General features: G+C 38.8%; 1 protein-coding gene across 2 annotated transcripts in view; it reads right to left on the bottom strand.

The window, feature by feature from the left end:
- PAPOLG (poly(A) polymerase gamma) overlaps positions 1-4,895 on the bottom strand; it is a 32,439-nt gene extending 27,544 nt beyond the window's left edge. Inside the window, exons 1-3 of one of the 2 annotated variants that reach the window (XM_010951888.3) lie at positions 4,634-4,895; positions 2,505-2,666; positions 955-1,021 (exon numbers count right to left, since the gene is read on the bottom strand). In XM_010951888.3, the coding sequence (XP_010950190.2) occupies positions 955-1,021; positions 2,505-2,666; positions 4,634-4,650 (246 nt within the window). In that variant the 5' untranslated portion in view covers positions 4,651-4,895. The remainder of the gene's footprint in view (positions 1-954; positions 1,022-2,504; positions 2,667-4,633) is intronic. The other variant, XM_074341176.1, reaches the window with a different exon arrangement.
- Between the last annotated feature and the right edge of the window lie 13,998 nt (positions 4,896-18,893).

The raw sequence follows: 18,893 nt of genomic DNA, 5'->3' as shown, positions 1-18,893 counted from the left end.
CTGTTCAAAAGAACCAATTTTATACACGTATCATAGGTACAGAAAGAAGTGATAAAAGTTGTAAAAGAAAGAATGCTAACAGGTGTTTATCTGATTTCTAAATCCATGCAGATTAATGGCTAGGAAAGGATTTTACAGAGAGACACACTACTGCTGTTAGACATTAACTTTCAGCTGATTGTTGTTAAGGGAGAGATGGGAAAACTGAAAAAACAAACAAAAAATTTTAAATACAACAGAGTGGGCCACTCAGTGAAGGGGCAAACAGTATTACCCAGTTGAACATGCCCTACCTCATTTTACTACAGCCAGTAAAATAATATTCATAGTCATGACTCCCAAATAAAAATTCGATTATGTTCAAAATACTCTAAGGAAGCAAGAAAATGTAATCAATTTCAGAAGAAAAACAGTTAAGCTACCAGAGGGGGGGGAAGTTGCATAATTACAGATTAGGGTTTGTCAACTCCTGTATCTCAAGGGCCAGGCAGGTATACAAATGAGGAAAGTGTACACATAATAAATATAGAAACTGATTGATAAATGACAGATGCTGTGTCAGAGAGAGCAGGGAGCAGTGGGGACCATGAAGCACTGGAGGGGAGGAGCCAATTCCATTCAGGCTTCTTCTTGCCTTGCACAAAGGCCCAGTGCTGCCAGACCTGGTATTTCACAAGAAGTCTGAAATCTGGCTTTTAAAGTAAAATCAATATTTAAATTTTGGTGTACCACATGCGAGTCAAGTGAGATATTTATGTGGAACTGTAGCTAAACAGTGCTACCTCTGGGGTAAATGCTCATTCATTTAGAACTCAACTGTCTAGACCAATTCATTTCCAAGTACACAAAGGAGCCATGTTTTAATGTATCTCAGATTATTCTCAACTCCTACACCTTACTATAAGACTAATGACCAAGACATAATGAAACTATGAATTCAATTTAGAGTCTTACCTTACTCTCACTGACCTCAGAAATCCATTCTTTTACTAAATTGTTCAGTTTACCAAGAACAACCAGCCTATAATAAAAAAAAAAAGTTTCAGATTAAAACAAAAAAAGCCTACCAAAACCAAACAGTATTTTAAAAAGTAATTAAACATATAGGCAGTACCTTTGTGTTGGTGCTAGAGTAAAAGCATATTATATATGTCCTAATGCTATCAAATCTGTTGATACATGGCACATCTCTTTGGCATTATTAGGTTCCTAAGAGTTCCAAAGAGACGATAAATGTGATGATACTATTTTGGTCTTAGAGCTATTTTCAGAAATCAAAAAGCCTAATAAAAAAATCAAAATTACCTTCAATAAGGCTGCAGAGACCAAATGAACTGTCAACTTTCTTGGCCTTACTATGGAATGACAATTCAGTGTGGTAATAATAGAGGTTAGCATTCTCTCATTGACAGTTAAGTTTTCGGATAATAAACATGGGCAAATAATTTACTGGATAATTATTAAAAATTCACTTACAAAAACCAACTCGATATTAAAACAAACTTGCAATCAATGGCAATATCCAAATTCAGATTTAAGAAAAAAAAAAAAAAAAGGAAAAAGGGTTCAGGTATCTTAAAGATAACATACGAAAAATTGAATTCCTGACCTGTCCAAACTTGCTTCTCCCTCAGCCTTCCCCAGGTAATGGAATTCCACCCTTTGAGATGCTGAGACCAAAAATCTTGGCATCATCCTTGACCCTTCTCACTTCTCCTCTCACATTCCACAGTCATTAAACAACCCTACCTTTAAAATATATCAAGAATTCTATCACTTATTACCTCCACTGCCACCCTCCTATTTCTGGCCACCATCATTTCTTCCTTGGGTTATTATAATAGCCTCCTAACTAGTTTCTCTGCTTTTGCCTTTCACCTCTTTTCAGACTATTCTCAACAAAGCAGACAGAGTGACTGTGTTAAACATGAGTAAATCATGTCAATCTTCTGCTCAAAACATTAACAGCTTCCCATCTCACTCAGAGTAAAAGCCAAAACCTTTATAATGGCTTTCAAGGTCCTAAGCGACCTTTCCCTCCAAGCTCCTTCTGATCTCATATTCTTTAAGCCCACATTCCCCTTCTTATCCACTCTGCTTCACATAAGCGGAGGCTACCTTGTTGTGCATTTCTTAAATAAACAATGTACACTCCCACCTCAAGCCTTCTGCTTAGAATGCTCTTCCCTCAAACCCTCAGAGCTCCTCCCTCACCTTCAAGATGTCCCTCAAATGTCAATGAGGCCTTCCCTGACAACCTCCACTCCCAACTTCATTTTTCTCAGTAGCACTCATTATGTGTAACACTATTTATTTTACTTATTCGGCCAATTGTTAGTCTCCTGCTCTAACCTCCAACTAAAATATAAGCTCCAGGAGGGCCAAGTTTTCTCTCTGTCATTTTTGTATCCCTAGGCAGGGACATCGTTGGTACTTATATATGTTTATTGAATTAATGATTAAATAATGTACTATAAAATATTTTGCATTTTTAAATGACATACCTATGGTTCAATTCTTCCTCATCTTCAAATACTCCAAATGGTTTCATGGCATCAATTAATTTCTGTGTGTATATATGATCAATTTCTTTAGGACATGCCAAGCTAATTGGAGAAGTGATTCCATAATGCTTTTGTTGACGCTGGCTGTCCAGCATGGTGTTTCTGTTCAAGAAAAATGAAATAGCATAAAAAATTTAAAGCATATACTGATATATCAAACCTCTCAATCCACTCATTAATTTAGCTACCTTAAAAGTTTACTCTGTGCTAATAGTTGGGGCCCCCACTATTTTTTAACAGAAAAAAGGATATTTTGTGCTTGTGTTGATGAACGGCTATTCATACTGCCTCAAGCTTTCATGGTTAGGATGTCTTTTCAAGCCAAAAGCTGCCTGTGTTGGCATCAGGACAACTGTGCCAACACCACTCAGCTAAAATGCAAAGAGCTTGAATGGGAGCTGGTCCAGGGCCACCTCCACTACACCCTGCAGACTTAAGTCAAGTACCTTCTACATACAATCTCTGAAAAGCAGCTAGCCACTTGAAAGAAAGCTCTAAGTAAAAATAACGGTTCCCCCCCCCCACTCAGGAAAGAAACAAAAACATCCCATTAGAAGGTCCTTGTGAAATATTCCAGATTTAAAAAAGAAATCACAACTAGATTTGTCCCTAAGAAACCTACATTAACATCCTTTACTTGAATCAGAGTTTACAGTTCTAATACTTTGTGATTCTAGTTATTTGTTTTCTTCACTTAAGCCTGACACCAACTATGATCTTAGGTCCCACTTTCTTATCTCTATGCTGAAAAAGCTGGCTCTCAAGGTCCTTACTAGCAGTTCCAAATTCATGGTTTTGAACCTCCCTCATCTAGACAGGAAAACAAAAGCAAGCAATAGAATCCCACATTCCCTTCAATTCATCAATTTCACTTATAGGTAAACACCCTAGAGAAATTCTTGTATGGTGTACAAAGAGACATGGTACAAGAATATTCACTGCCACACTGTAACATTAAAAACTTAGAGATAATCTAAAATAATTAGTAACAGGAAAAGGACTAAATCAGGGTGTATCCCTGCAGTGGAATACAATACAGTTGTTAATATGAATTAGAGCTGAAAATATTATCATGGACAAATCTCAAAGGCACTATGTTACACTAGAGTTGCTCAATGACAGGTGTGATACTAGTTACATAAAGCTTAAAAACAAGTAAAACAATGTCAGTTATTATGGACACATACATATGTAGTAATAGCATTAAAAAACCCCACACAGCAATAAACATCAAATTCACAACTGTGGTGAACTCTGGGGAGGGAGGTGAATGGGACCAGAGAAGGAGGTAGGAAGATCCTTCAGATGTATAGGGTATGCTTCGTTTCTTTTAAATAAAGATATGTATGTACACAACACATACACACGGAACGTTATGCTTTGGGAGAGAAGGATGATGGGTACACAAATGATGCTTATGTTATTCTCTGCATTTTTCTGTATGTTTAAATTATTTCTTAATAAGCCAAAATGTCAGAAGCTACCACACAATCTTGCCAAGCACGGACACCGTTTCTGACTTATCCAAGTGTGAGCAGGAGGTATAGACAGGCAGATTGTGGATAGGTGGGGAGGCCGGGAGGGGTGAAAAGACCAGTCTTTACTGAAGAGAAACCCGTGGGCTGGGATAGGTCATTCACTCCTGAAGACCTGGAGACAGCCGGTCAGGAAGGGAGGAGGGGGAGGTAGGGGGATGGTATTTACGCCAATGCAGACAGGAGCAGAGACCGGCTCAGAGTGTGCTGGGGGCAGGAGAGTGACCGACAATTTCTCCCCACGGTCACACGCGCCTCTCTCCCACCGCAACCTCGTCTGGGGGCGTCCTCGGAAGTGGGACAGCCGCGGGTAGAAGAGACTCCCGGAGTCCGCGAGTCTGTGCAGGGGTGGCCAGGTGAGCCGCCAGTTGTAGGGGAGGTGCCCTTGCGGACCGGCCGGGAGCGGGAAAGAAGACTACCCGGGAGAGCTCTGGGCAGAGTGCGAGGGGCAGGGAACCGAAACGGGGTCCCGGGCCGACCACCCCAGCCCACAAGGTTTCGCTTCGCCCCCAACCGCCGCCCCCCACCACTTACGCAGACATCTCTTTCATCGCTTCCTGCGTCTCCCTCAGCGGCGAGTGTATTTCGCTCTGGAGTCCTGTTCTTGCTCTTCCCTTCCCCTCCTATCCACTTTCCTCCGCTCGCTTGTAGCTCGCTTGCTCGCTCACTTCCTCACTTCCTACGACCGAGGCATACAACCAAGTAGTGAAAACACCACAAAACCGGCTCTATTTATGACAATACAGCGCGGCCGACGCCAATATGGCGCCGCTTCCCAGCCTGCCCCTCGCCCGCCGCGGCCCCGCCTCTGGAGGCCTGGACCCGCCCTCGACCACGCCCCCTCCCCTTCGGGTCCCGGGAGGCTCCGGTGGCTCCGCCCACAGGGGCGCTCGAACGAGTTCGGGTTGCAAACGCAGGTCCGAAGGAGCGTTTGGTCCCCTCTTAAGCCGGTGGGGCTGTCATTCCAAGTTTACCGCTTGGAAGATGATTTGAAACACGTTTGTTGTCTTATGGGAGCCTATATATATATTTTAAAAACCTCACAACTTTGCCTAGCAAATATTATAACTCTGCCATTATACCACTTTAATTTAATCTTAGCTGTGTGTAATCTAATCGGGCCTGAGAAGGTCACACCCTGGAACGTGTGACTTTAATTACCCCGGAGAAAAGCAAGCTTGTAAATTGGAGGCTAACTGTTGACTTCATCTAACTATAACTGTACCTCACCCTGATTCAGGACATTGTAGCAGTTAAGCGAGAGAGGTTGAAAGGAAGGCTAGCAGTTTTCAAGAAGAGGATAAACACAAGGCTGAATCAAAACTGCACAGTTTCAAATGATGGAGATCATGTTCGATGTCAGTATTAGGAGGAAAACAAAAATGACAAATTTAAAAATGTTAAAGGGTAAAAATAATTTAAAACGCTAATTCATTACAAAGAAAAGAATGTCAAGAAGCTGCTTTTTCTTGGAATGTGACTCAGCATCACAGTAGAGATTATAGAATCATTCATTCAAAAATATTTACTGAAAACCTAATCTGTGCCAAGCACTGTGTATGTCCAGTGATTTAATCGTGCATAAAACCAGATGTATTCTTTAATCTTGTAAAGATTGGAGTTTGGTGAGGAAACAGTCAAATATATTTTGATATTTGATAACAGTCAAGTGATATTCCTCTGTTGTAGAACTAAATCACCTACTATGTGTCAGGCACAGGAGATACTTAATTCCTGCTCTCAAGAGTTCACAGTCTAGTGAAGGAGAAAAAACGTACACAGAGATTAAATCATTAAAATACAGTATAGTGTGTGATAATATGGGGTCAGGGGTTTTAGGGAGGCCTAAAGTGGGCCACCTAAACTTGGGGGTGGGGTTGCTCAATAGGGCTTCATAGAGTAGGGCATGTGCTTAAATTAGCAAGATTTGGGAGTAGGGATTGGGTGCAGGTGGTAGGGAGAAGGCAAAGCCTACCCCCAGGTAGGATACAGTAACAGCATAGGCTTCAGTGCGAGGGAGGCTCAAATTTGAATTCTAGTATTGCCACTTATTAATTTTGTGACCTGAGGGCAATTAACCTTAAAAAGGCCTTTCCTCATCTATAAAATGAAGTTAATAGGATTGTAAGAGAATTAGATGAGAAGAGTATGTATAGCCAATACACATCTCAGTCTGAAAGGTCAGACATGCAGAAAATACCACTTTATTTTCTAAAACTTAACTTTTCTCTCTGAGCCCCTCATTATTCTGAGATGGCAGACAAAGACAATCTTGGTCACCCTGGGTCTCCCCCTTCCCACTTCTTGAGACCAATCAGGGGAGTCAGGGCAGATTGTGTACATCTGGTACTGGCCCCTGGTAACGCACCTTCCTGTCCTCTTGGCACCTGGGCCTGGAGGGTCCCTGCTGCCTCCAGGTCTTGTCTAGTGCTCATTGTAAAGGCTTGTAGTCTTAGCCCAGAACCATCCTAGAGCTACTTCTTCCCACTGCACCTCACCTCCCGAAGAGTTTAGGGAAACTTGGCAGCCTGGGAGATAGTCTCCTTTCCTCAGTGTTTCTAACCAAGGCGTTTGTTGCTAGCCACATACAATTCTGTTTAGGGCCCAGCCTTGCTTCAAACACAAACACGCCAGAAAGATTTGCCGGCTGATTCTGTTATCTGCCCAGGGCAGAGCCCTTAGCTTAGGGCCAGGCACATAAGAATCAATAAACTGAACTCTTATTTACATTGATTACTGCAACTCATCTCTCTTAATTTTTCTCTTTATGTATTTAATTTTGAAATATTTCTTGTCCTTCTTTCTTTTTCCTTTTATTTTCACCTGTATAGAATGCTTTGTTTGCTCTTACCTGCTGTAGTAATTTGGAACAAAAGTGAACTCTGCTTTTAATTTTACCTGTTCAATGAAATCGTAAAGTGTTTCAAAGACAGCTTTAAACCTTTATCTAACTATCAAACCCAATATCAGAACAATACTTTTAATTTTCTTTTACATTATTTGTAGTTTGCCTCAATTTTTGTTGTTTTTCTTCTTGTTTCCCTGTCTTTGTTAATCTACCTGGGATTGAATACCAGTCCTCCACCCCCATTTCAATAAGGACACTTTCTTTCAAAGAAGAAATGTTTTCCTCTTTGGGGGTCTACACTGTAGCTATAATTTTCCAATTACAAATGTAACCCAAAAAAGGAAGCCTGTCCCTCTCTTCCATTCCTAACTCCAGCTTTATTCCCCAGGAAACCATTATTAACAGCTGGGTACCTATCCTTCAGAATGTTTTCAATATATCCCAAACTACATATAAACATGTACCAGAGGTTTTGGTTTTATTGTTTTTAATTAAAAAAAAAAAGGATTGTACTGTATGTGTTGTTCTGTTTCTTGGTTTTGTTGTTGCTGTTGTTTTTAACCTAAAAAATCATGAGCATCTTTCTATGTCAGTAAATCTTATGGACTGAATTGTGTCCCCAAAATTTCATACATTGAAGTTCTAGGTCCTAGCACCTAAGAATGTGACTGTATTTGGAGATAGGGTTTTAAAGAGATAATTAAGTTTAAATAAGGTCATTAGTGTGGCCCCTAATTCAGTATGACTGGTGTCCTTGTAAGAAGAGGAAATTTGGACACAGATGGTACAGAGGGAAGACCATGTGAAGGCACAGGAGAAGATGGCCTTTTTCAAGCCAAGGAGAGAGGGCTCAGAAGAAACCAACCCTGCTGACACCCTGTCTCAGATTTCTTGCCTCCAGAACTGTGAGAAAATAAAGCCCTGTTGTTTGAGCCTCCCACCCTGTCTCTTAAGGCAGCCCTAGCAAACTAATACAGTAAATATGTATCTACTTTGTTTTTTTAACAGTAATATGGTATTATTTTGTCATAAATAGTATGTAATATTTGTCAAAATATAATTAACCATTTCCCTATTGTCTCAAATTTGTTTATATTATGAATAATGCTATAGTAAACATCCTTATACATATACCCTCCCTACTTGTGTCACCAGTCATTAATACTTTCTTAATGATGGGATTACTATGTCCAAGGGTATGTATACTTAAAAGTGAAATTTATATATTCCACATTATCCCCTAAGAAAGTTATAATAATTTACATCCCAACCAACAATATGTACAGGATATCTGTTTCCTTGAACTCTCACAAATGCTAGATATTAAAAATGTTTTTTATACTTATTATGAAAATTATAAATGTGCAGAGAAGTAGAGAGAATGGTGTAATAAACACCATATACCTATCACCTAGATTTAATAATTATCTTAGCATTTTGTCATATGTTTCACTTTTTTTAAATTGAAGTCTTTTAAAGTAAATATAGATATGGTGACATTTCACTCCTAAATATTTTTCCTCCAGTTTTGTTGAGATATAATTGACTAACAGCACTGTAAATTTAAGGTGTACAGCATAATGATTTGATTTACATACATCATCACAATAAATTTAGTGAACATCCACCATCTCATACGGATACAAACTTAGAAAAAAATTTTTTTTTCTTTCTAGGATTTACTCTCTTAACTTTCATATATAACTTACAGCAGTGTTAATTGTATTCCTTTGGTTGTACATTACATCCCTAGTACTTACCTTACAACTGAAAGTTTGCACATTTTGACTGCCTGTGTCCAACTCCCCCTACCCCCACCTCACTCCTGAATATTTTGATATGCAAATTTAAATAAGAACACTTCCCTATAGAACTACAATAACATCAACATACCCAAGTTTTTCCACTTGTCCCCAAAATGACTTTTTGCAGCGAGTTTGTTCATATTAGAATCCAACCAAGAACCACGATTGCATTTGGTTGTTGGGTCTCTAGAACAGATACTCCTTTTCCTGTTCCTCCTTATCTCCCTCTCACATCCTCCAACTTTTTTATTTTTCCTATGACACTGACTTGGAAAGACCAGGATAGTTGTCCTCTAGAACGTCCCAATTTCTGGATTTTTCTGACTGTTATTTAGCAATAATCCCCATATTTTCTATTATTGGAAGTTGGATCCAAAGGCTTAATTAGATTCAGGCTAAACATTGCATCATATAATGATGTAACCCAGGAATCACATAACTAAAGCTCTGGTTATTTCATTATTGGTGATATTAAGATTGACCGCTGGGTTTATGTGGTGACAATCATCTTGGAACTAGCTCGTGATCTATGAGGTGGTAACTTCGGCACTAGGTGAATAATTAGCTCTCTATCAACCTTTTACCTAATGCTTTCAGCATTTGCTGATAATTCGTGTCTTAATTACGTCCTTAGAGATTGCAAGTTGTGATTTTCCAATTCTGTCTACATTTACAGGTGGCATTTTCCTGCAAAGAAAGGCTCTTCCTCATCGACTAGGACTATTATGTTACTCTGTGATTCAATTCCTATTGCAAAGAAGAAATATTCCTGTCCCTCTCAGAGTAAGAACCTGGTGTAACGGTCACCTGTGAAGAGGCTTTCATTTATTTGCTTGCTTGCTTGTTTTACTCCTTTAACTTTTTTTTTTTTTTGCATATCATATGGACTCATGGTTTTTTATATAGTCAGTGTTTTTCAATCAGTTACACTCATTGTTCTTTTGATACTAAAATTGTCTTCACTTTGGCCAGTAGTTTCCTCTGTCAAGCTGGTTCCTTTGTTGGTATTAAAAAAAAGTCCTTTTATATCAATATGATAGGTTGGAAAGTGGTATTTCTTTGTGGTTTTAACTTGCGTATCTCTGATCAGTGGTGATAGTGATCATCTTTCATATTTTACCAGGCATTTGTATTTTTTATTCTGATGCTTGCCTATTCATATTTTGTGTCCATTTTCCTTTTGATATAAGTGTATTTATACCAATTATCAAGTCTCATTCCTACAAATGAAATGTTTTCAGTGCTTACTGACAGTCTCTTCCAGCTGCAACTTCCCCGTGCTTGAATTCTTTCTTTTGATCATCTCTTGCTCTAGAATGTGTCTTAAAATAGCTTATTCATAAAGGGGGTACATTTTCTTAGCTCTGGCATATTTGAAAATGCCCTCTATTAAATCATAACATTTCCTTGAAAGCCTGGTGGGTGTTGCTTTATTGTTAACTGATGAATCTTGGACACTTGTAAAATTCTTATTTTTGAAGCTTAAAAATTCTCCCCAAATAGGCCTTTGTATGACAGTCATTTCTTAAAATATGTCTGAAACAGAATAAACATTCAAAATTTTTTCTGAGTCTTTTCTAAAGATTAGGTAAAATTTATTTCTACTTTAAAATTTATTATTCCTTCTGTTCATCAATCAGCTCTTTATTATTATTATTTTTTAGTTCATTCAGGTAAAGAGAATTTCACTTTGGGAGAGTTTTTAAATGTTAGTACAAGTAATTCAGGAAAAAAATCATCTTCAAAAAATTAATAGTTTAGCTTTTTAAGATCTCCTGGGCTGTACACTTGACTACAGGACAAGTAGGGATTGTATCTGTCTTGTTCGCCAACTCATCTTCTGAACTTAGCATGGGTGTTCAATACAGAATTGCTGAGTTAATTTATTTCAAATGTTATTCTCTCTTGTATCTTTCTTCATCTCATCATATCTTCATCTTTTTGTCCCAGTTGATAGGCTATCTACATTTTGCCTCCTCCCTCTAACTTAATACTTTGATGTGTCTGAATGTAATACAAGTGCTCCATTGAAAACGTTTTCATCTCTGAACAAACTTCCATTAACTCGAAGAATTTCCTTTACCCATCAGATTGTTGCATTATTCACACTGGCCATTAGCAGGTTATGGCTAACACTTTTTAAAGAATGAATATAAGAGTATGGTGCCTCAAGTAGGTGCATCCAAAAATGACCTTGTTAGCTAGTGCTGGGGTTGCCCACATATCATGTCAGGTGGAACTAGGGTCTCCCCTTCCGCCAGCAGGATGGGCTTTGCCCAAGGTTAGCTTCCCAGGATAGCTTTCTACCCCTAGCAAAAGGGGCTGTAACTTCCTAAGGGCGCCTGAGATTCCTGAATAATGGGCAGCTGGCACCTAAACTCAGTCACTCTAGTCTCTATATCCACATTCTGACAAGGCTGCTGTCTCACAATTTTACTCTCTAAAGTATCATCTCAGGGCACATGACTCTCTACTGTAATAGACACAGCACCCAACCATCACATCCCTCTCTCTTGGAGAATGGGAAGATCTTTGACCACATCTTCTCTTGCTGACCTTTGGCTTGTAATTTTCCCCATTAAAGAATGTTCCTTAATTCAAGCTGAATGGCCATGTGCAATTCATCCCAAGCCCTGTTGCATGATAGGTGGCAACCATGAAGGGGCTCCCTCCCTACTTTGAACAACAAAAACAAAATAAAATATATGGTTGAATTTGTTCTCAATGAATTCATGTCCAGTCTTGCTCAGTTGATTTTGAACAAATAGGAGTTGGATGCTGTCAGAAATGGATATGGGTTCTGATTGTGCCTCTCCCTTCCTAACTCATACGTTAGAACTGTAACCCTCATTGTGACGGTATCTGGAGATGGACCCTTCAGGAGGTAACTAGATCTTGAGATGGCGTCCTCATGATGGGATTAGTGCCCTTATAAGAATAAAGGCAAAAGCTTACTTCTCTCTTTGCTCTCTGTTAGGTGAAGATACAATGAGAACATTGCCATCTGCAAACTAGTAAGAGGGCAGACCCCAAATCTGCTGGCACCTTGGACCTCCTAGCCTCCAGGACTGTAAGAAATAAACTTCTGTGTTTTAAGACACCCTGTCTATGGTATCTTGTTATAGCAGCCTGAACTGACTAAGACAGGTCTCTAGCCAAATTTTTAATAGTGGGACATCAGATCCGGATGAAATAAAGAGGAAAAAAGTTGCCAGCAATGACATTTCAGAAATGTAGTCATATTTTGTTATTGAATTGTAGGGGAGGAAAGAGCAGAATGAGGGGGACAGTCATAGTGAAGCCACATTTCTATCAACATGTGTAGTGTCTCTGGGAAAAGGACCTTATTCTTCAAGGTTTTAAGTTTGGATGTCTAGTTTGTGCCTCACTGGGGCTTCAGCCCCAAGGACGTTGAAGAGGGAGGGCCACTTGAGTGTTACAATTCCTAACAGGCCTCTCAAATGGCTTTTCTTCAGTTTTCTATGACAGCGTGGTCTCTACCACTCCACATTAGGGATGTCAGAGGGCACAGCCTAGCATCTTCTGCTCACATCCATAATTTGTTGTCTCCTCGAAGAAGGATCGCTTACTGTGCTTTGGTTTTATTTTGCTACCCAGTTCATTCAGCATTGAATTTTTGTTCAAGTCTTCAGTGTTTCTACTGTGAAATGTCTATTGCTGATGTAGGTATTTTGTTTGTACAATTTATTGCTTTTTTTAAAAAAATAAGAATTTAGTGCAAAGGAGGGGCAAGGCAAGCACCTATTCATTTTTCTTTCTCTAGAATAACATGTGAAGTCCTGGACATGCTTTAAGCAATTCAAGAGCCCACTGATTAGATGTGTTAGCCCCTGAGAGCAACTCCAATTCCAAGTATCTGTATTTTCATGGTTTGTTTGTGGGGTGAGGCCCCCTGCGCCTCTGAGTATTTTCTTGCATTAAAATCCTGCTAGATTCATTGAAAGAGCCCTTTGCTCTGTGCGCTTAGATGCGTCAAACCAAGCAAGATAGCAGTCAACAGCCTTCCTGGGAGGCATCTTAACTGCCTGAAGTTAGGGATCTCAGCAACCCTTCCCAACTGTTTCTTCTCTACACATTCGGAAGGGCAGAAGTGTGCCAGTTTAAAACCTTTTCCTCAGAGCTCAAGGGATTAGCATGTAGACTCAGTGGACAGGGCAGGTAGGTTCCCTGCTTCTGTCCAAATTGAAGCCAAGATTAATTATGGTATTCACCTGTTCCTGAAACAGGCTGGGTAATGGATCCTGGCTGTGCACTCCCTGAAGCAGCACCAATTCCACACGGTTCTCCGGTTCTCCGTGGACTCACTGGCTTTGATCAACTCATTCCTTCTCAGCAGGCCAACATGGTAGCCACAGGACACAAGTGCTTAGTTTACAATCATGTTAATTTTGCCTTTTGTTTGTCTTTAGCAGTTGGAAATTAATGAGTAAAAGGGTGTTTAAATTTTCAACCAGTCTTCTTCTAATCACTTTGCCACACTGTTGCTGACAGTTTTATTACTTTGATTTCCTGAATCAATCAGGTGTACAGTTTCCTTGTCCAATACCAGTTAGGGTGCAGGAAAAGACAGTCCTCCCAGGAATTGCTGCTGCCGCTCTGGATTCCATGGAAGGCGATTGTGAAAATAGCACCTTTCTAGTGACTTTTCATAGGATTTCGTTGCTGAATGCATCCCTGGCATTCTGAACAAACCCAAACATGTTGCAAAGGATGTTCTTATGCCCCTTTTTCATAACTAGGGAATCAAATTAGCCTTTAGCTGTTGGGATGGTGAAAATTAATTCAGAATTTGGAGTAAATTCTTTATAAGAGGAGGTTGTTCTACTCCAGCTCCTAATTCTGTCTTCTGAACCGGGGAAAACAAACTCCATTGCATTGCAGGTTTTCTTCAATGTGTGTTTCCTGGCTTGTGTATAAACAAGCAGGGCCTTAATGATTCTCTTGAAGAATTTTCGTATCAAAGAAATCTCCCTTGGGTCTAATACACTGTAATGGAGATTTTGTACGCATAATGCCACTGAGTATGCATTGTTTTTGGACGTAAGGAACAAGGATAGCTTTGCTTTAACATAGCAATGATTTTTCTAAAGTGCAAACATGATCTTGATACTTCTCGGCTTAACATCCTTTAATGTTCCCTATGTCCTCTGGGTCAGGCTCTGGCAAGTTTATAGATGCGTATCTCCACGGTGAGTTCTCTCTTCCTGTATCGTGCTACCAGCTGCTAACACAGTCCTGGTCAGGAAGAGGCCCTCACTGGGGAGATGCTTGAGGCACTGAGGAAAGAATTTCATCTTGGCACATTGAAATGAAATGCATTCAGGGGTCTGTCTAGTTGTCCCAAAGGCATAATGGCATTTCTCAGGACATCTAGCCTGGGTGATATGTGATACCCATTTCTTCAGCCCCCCTGGGTCTCTTCCTCACCCTCCAAAACTCTAGGGAAGATACGTGAGAGATGGGCCTTAAGAGCAAGCTTGTGGGACTCCACTATGTGGCTGTGGAGGAAGGACAATGAAGTGAAGATGGGCACTATGCTGCTGGGGACAGAGATTAAAAGGAGGTGTGGGACCTGATGGAGACAGGCTGAAGCCAGATGTAATGGCAGAGATGGCGTCTAAGTTGGCTGTGGGACTTGTGGGTTGCTGCTGTGGCCGGTTTCATTTTCTAAAGATGGCCTCACCAATTTATATCACATGTTCTCCTTACAATGTGATTGAAACTCCTCCATTGAGAGATGGGGCCTATGTTCCCAAGCCTTGAACCTGAGTGGCCTTTTGTAACCAGTGGCATGGTGGTGGAATGATGCTGTGTAACTCCTAAGGCTAGGTTGTAAAAGGCTATAGAGCTTCCTTCTGCCTCTCTCTTGGGACATGTGCTTTTGGAACCCCGAGCTGCTATGTAAGAAGTCCTACCACTCTGTAGCTGCTGAGCTGAAGACACACACAGAGTTGAAGGGGAATGTTTGTGGGGCCCCAAGTGTTCTGTAGCCAGCTGTTGGAGTCCCCCTAGCCTAGGATTTCAGGAAAGAAGCACTTAGCTAACTCCAACCCCAACCAATCAGACTTAAATCTCATAAAAGACTGAGCCTGCCTAGCTGCTCTGGGATTCTTGACACAGACACCATGAGAGATAAAAATGGTTATTATTGTTCTAAGCCATTTAAAATAGCATCAAAACCCTCAAAACACATCAAATAGGGAAAACAGGTAACCTTATAGTTCAGAAGCCTAGCAGATACCATTTTAACCAAGGAGGCAAAATGAACATTATCAGCAAAGAGAAAAATTGCCATTGTGTACCTCCTGATACGGGGCACTAAGAAAGACACCATGTCACTTTCATGGTTTTTCCTTCCCCAAAGGCATAATCTATACCTAATCATAAGGAAATATCAGATAAACCCAGATCAAGGATATTCTACCAAAAAAAACCTGCTCTGTAATTCTTAAACATTTCAAAACAAAGACAGACTCAGAAACTGTTCCAGGTTAAAGAAGACTAAAGAGACATGACAACCAAGTGCAATATGTAATTCTGCATTGGATCTTAGACCAGGAAAAAACAAAAAACAAACAAAAAAAGCAAGACAAGACACCACAATGCCTTTTTTCTCTTTTGCTACAGGGGACATTAGTGAAGGAATTAATGATTTTTAAATAATTCATGCAGATTAGAGAATAGTATTACATCAATATTTATTTCCTGATTTTGGTATGTGTATTGTGGCTATATAGAAGAATATCATTGCTTTTACAAAATACAGATTGAAGTATTTAGAAATAAAATAAAATCATATCTACAATTTACTCTCAAATGTATAAATGGAGAAAACACATGTTCATGGGCTAGAATATAATTGTCCTTAAATTGATCTAAATATTCATGCAGCTTCAATAAATATCTTTTTTCTTCTCTGCTTTTAAATTTTTTAATTTTTATTTTTTTAATCTTTTAAAAATTTATTTTTACTTTTATTTTTAGGGGATCAATAAAAATCTTAGCAAGCTTTCTGTTTGCTTGGTAGGTTTTGATAAGCTGATTTTAAAATTTATGTGGAAATGCAAAGAACCAAAGATAGTTAAAACAATTCTGAAAAAGAAGAATTTGCTACTAAGCACCAAAACTTATAAATCCACAGTTATTAAGTCAGCTTAGTATTGTGCAAGGATAGATAAGCAGACAAACTGGGCAGAACAGTGTGACCAGCAATAGACACACACGGACACTGGATTTATGACAAAAACGACACTTCAGAGCAGTGGGGAAAGATGATCTTTTCAACAAATAGTACTGGTACAACTGGATATTTACATGGAAAAAAAAAGGAAACCTGACCTCTACATCATATCATATATAAAATTAAATTCCAGGAAATTGCAGATTTAAATATATGAAGCTTCAAAAAGCAACTAGGAAACAATCTTCATAATCATGATGAAAAGTATTTCTTAAATTGGACACAGAAAGTGCACTAACCATGAAGGAAAATATTGATAAATTGGACCAGACTAACATTAATAACATCTGTTCACCAAAAGACACCAGTAAGAAAGTGAAAATGCAAGCCATAAGATTTATATCCAGAATATATAAAGAACACTTTCAAATCAATAAGACAAATACAGACAAGCTGTTTAAAAAAATGGCCAAAGGTTTGAACAGATTCACAAAATGACTACTAATATGTGAAAAAGTATTCAAAAATCAATGAAATTAAAATGAAAACAATAAAATGTACTGTACACTCTTACCAGAATGACTAAGATTACAAAGACTGACATATAGCAATTCTTGGTGAGGATGTGGAGCTAGTGAGAACTCTCACACATTGATGGTAAGAGGTAAATTGGAAAACTGTTTGGCAGTATATCCAATTGAATATACACATACCCTAAAACCCAGAAATTTCACTTCAATAATTATTGGTATCCGCTCCTCCTGTAAGTTTTCTCAGAGAGCAGCAGACAGAATTATATGTAGTCCTAGCATCAAACTAGTGAACTCAATACAAGGAATACCAGTAGACATAATAAGAGATTCTGCCTTGGGGTATTAGTGTCATACTCCAATGCTGAAGACCAGACTTGGGACCATACCTTAATCTAAATGAGACTGACAGGAAGACAGAGTGTTCAGGTGGACACTGAGTCCAAAGGAGAAGATTTTGTTTGTTCCTTGTTAAGCCCCTTCTCCCGCCTCTTCTGAGTCTTTCAGGTTGTTCTTTAGAAGGAGACCAGAAGAGCTGAGGGGAGAAAAAATAGTTCATGTATTCATCATCTCCCCTCACAGAGAAACAATGATTTTTATAGTACAGTACTTTTTAAAATGTTATTCTCTCTTCCTGTTTTAATGTGAGTCTTCAGTTTAAATAGACTATAAAATAATAGTCATAAATTCATGAAATATGCCTGCAGTAGCAGAAATGGAAGAAGCAAGTTCTTGGAACACACCTGAATAAAATCCTATAGTCCCTGTGCAGGGTTTGAGAGGCCATAGGTCATAGAATCATTAATTAAAAAAATTATTGTTGAAGTATAAGATACATACAGAAAAGTACACAAATCCTAAGTGTACAAATCGATAAATAATAAAAAGTGACCACACATATGTAACCAACAATCAGGTCAAGAAAGAGTAATCTATGAAAAAAGTAACTCATGGTAAATAAAAGGTCAGGAGAGTGGTTAACATTGGGAGCTGTCATTTTAGGGAGACACACCCGGTAGAGTGTTGAAAATGTTCTCTGTATCTTGATCTAGGTGATGGTTATCACTAATGTTTACATATGTAAAAATTATCCTGTACATTTCAGATTTGTGCATTTTCTCTAAGTCACAATTCAATAAAAAGTAAAAATTTTTAAGGATTGTTTTTGCCTGCTTTTGAACTGTATGTAAATGGAATCATAGCACTGTACATATACATATATGTATATACATGTATATAATGTATACATCACTGTACTTTACATTCTTAGTCTCAACTGGTAACCCTTGTCATCTAAGCTAGAAGCCTGGGGGTCATTCCTTTTTTTAAAATTTTTTTAATTGAAGTACAGTCAATTACAATGTGTCCATTTCTGGTGTACAGCACAATGTCCCAGTCATGCATATATATATATACATATATTCATTTTCATTAAAGGTGTTTACAATACATCAAATATAGTTCTCTGTGCTATACAGAAGAAACTTTTTTCAAAAATCTATTTTTACCTATAGTGGCTAACGTTTGTAAATCTCAAACTCCCAAATTTATCCCTTCCCACCCCGTTTCCCAGGTACCATACGATTGTTCACTACGTCTGCAAGTCTGTTTCTGTTTTCTATCAGGGTCATTCTTGACTCCTGCCTCTCTGATGTCCAGTTAAACTTTAAGCTCTGCCAGTTACTCTTTTTTTCTTTTGAAATAATTTTAAGCTTGCAAGAGTAGTGCACAAGAATAGTTTTTCCTTGAACCATTTGAGCATAAATTGCTGACATGGTGCTGTAACACTCCACAAAATCCCTGGAAATGCATCCAAGTTGTGTGTACAATAGTCCATTCTTTCTTATTCCTGAGTAGGGTTCTGTGGTACCACAGTTCGCTGGTACCTGTCATAAGACATCTGGCTTGTTTCTAGGTTTTGGTTATCGCAAATAAATCTGCTATAACATTCATATACTGGTTTTTGTGTGAACAACAGTTTTCATTTTGTGGGAGTAAAAGCCCAGGAGAGCAGTAGCCAGTTTGAATTGTAGTTGTATGTTTAATTTTCTAAGAAACTGCTGAACTGTCTTCCAGAGTGACTGTATCCTTTTACATTTCCATCAGCAATGTATGAGCCATCATTTCTTCACATCCTCGCCAGCATCTGGTGCTGTCACAATATTTTACTTTGGTGATTCTGTTAAGTGTGTGGTGATATCTATTGTGGTTTCAATTTGCATTTCTTTAATAGCCAATGATGTTGAATATCTATTCATATGTTTATTTGCCTTCAGAATATGTTCTTCGATTAAATGTCTGTCTGTGTCTTGTGCCCATGTTCTGATCTGTGCAATCCTCTTTCACATTAAATTTATGAAATCACACTCGACATATTCTTTAAGACATGAAATGTTATATTCTCAGTCTC

Source organism: Camelus bactrianus, chromosome 15, assembly GCF_048773025.1.
Source record: "Camelus bactrianus isolate YW-2024 breed Bactrian camel chromosome 15, ASM4877302v1, whole genome shotgun sequence".
Lineage (NCBI taxonomy): Eukaryota > Metazoa > Chordata > Mammalia > Artiodactyla > Camelidae > Camelus > Camelus bactrianus.
This window is presented reverse-complemented; position numbering and strand designations above follow the sequence as displayed.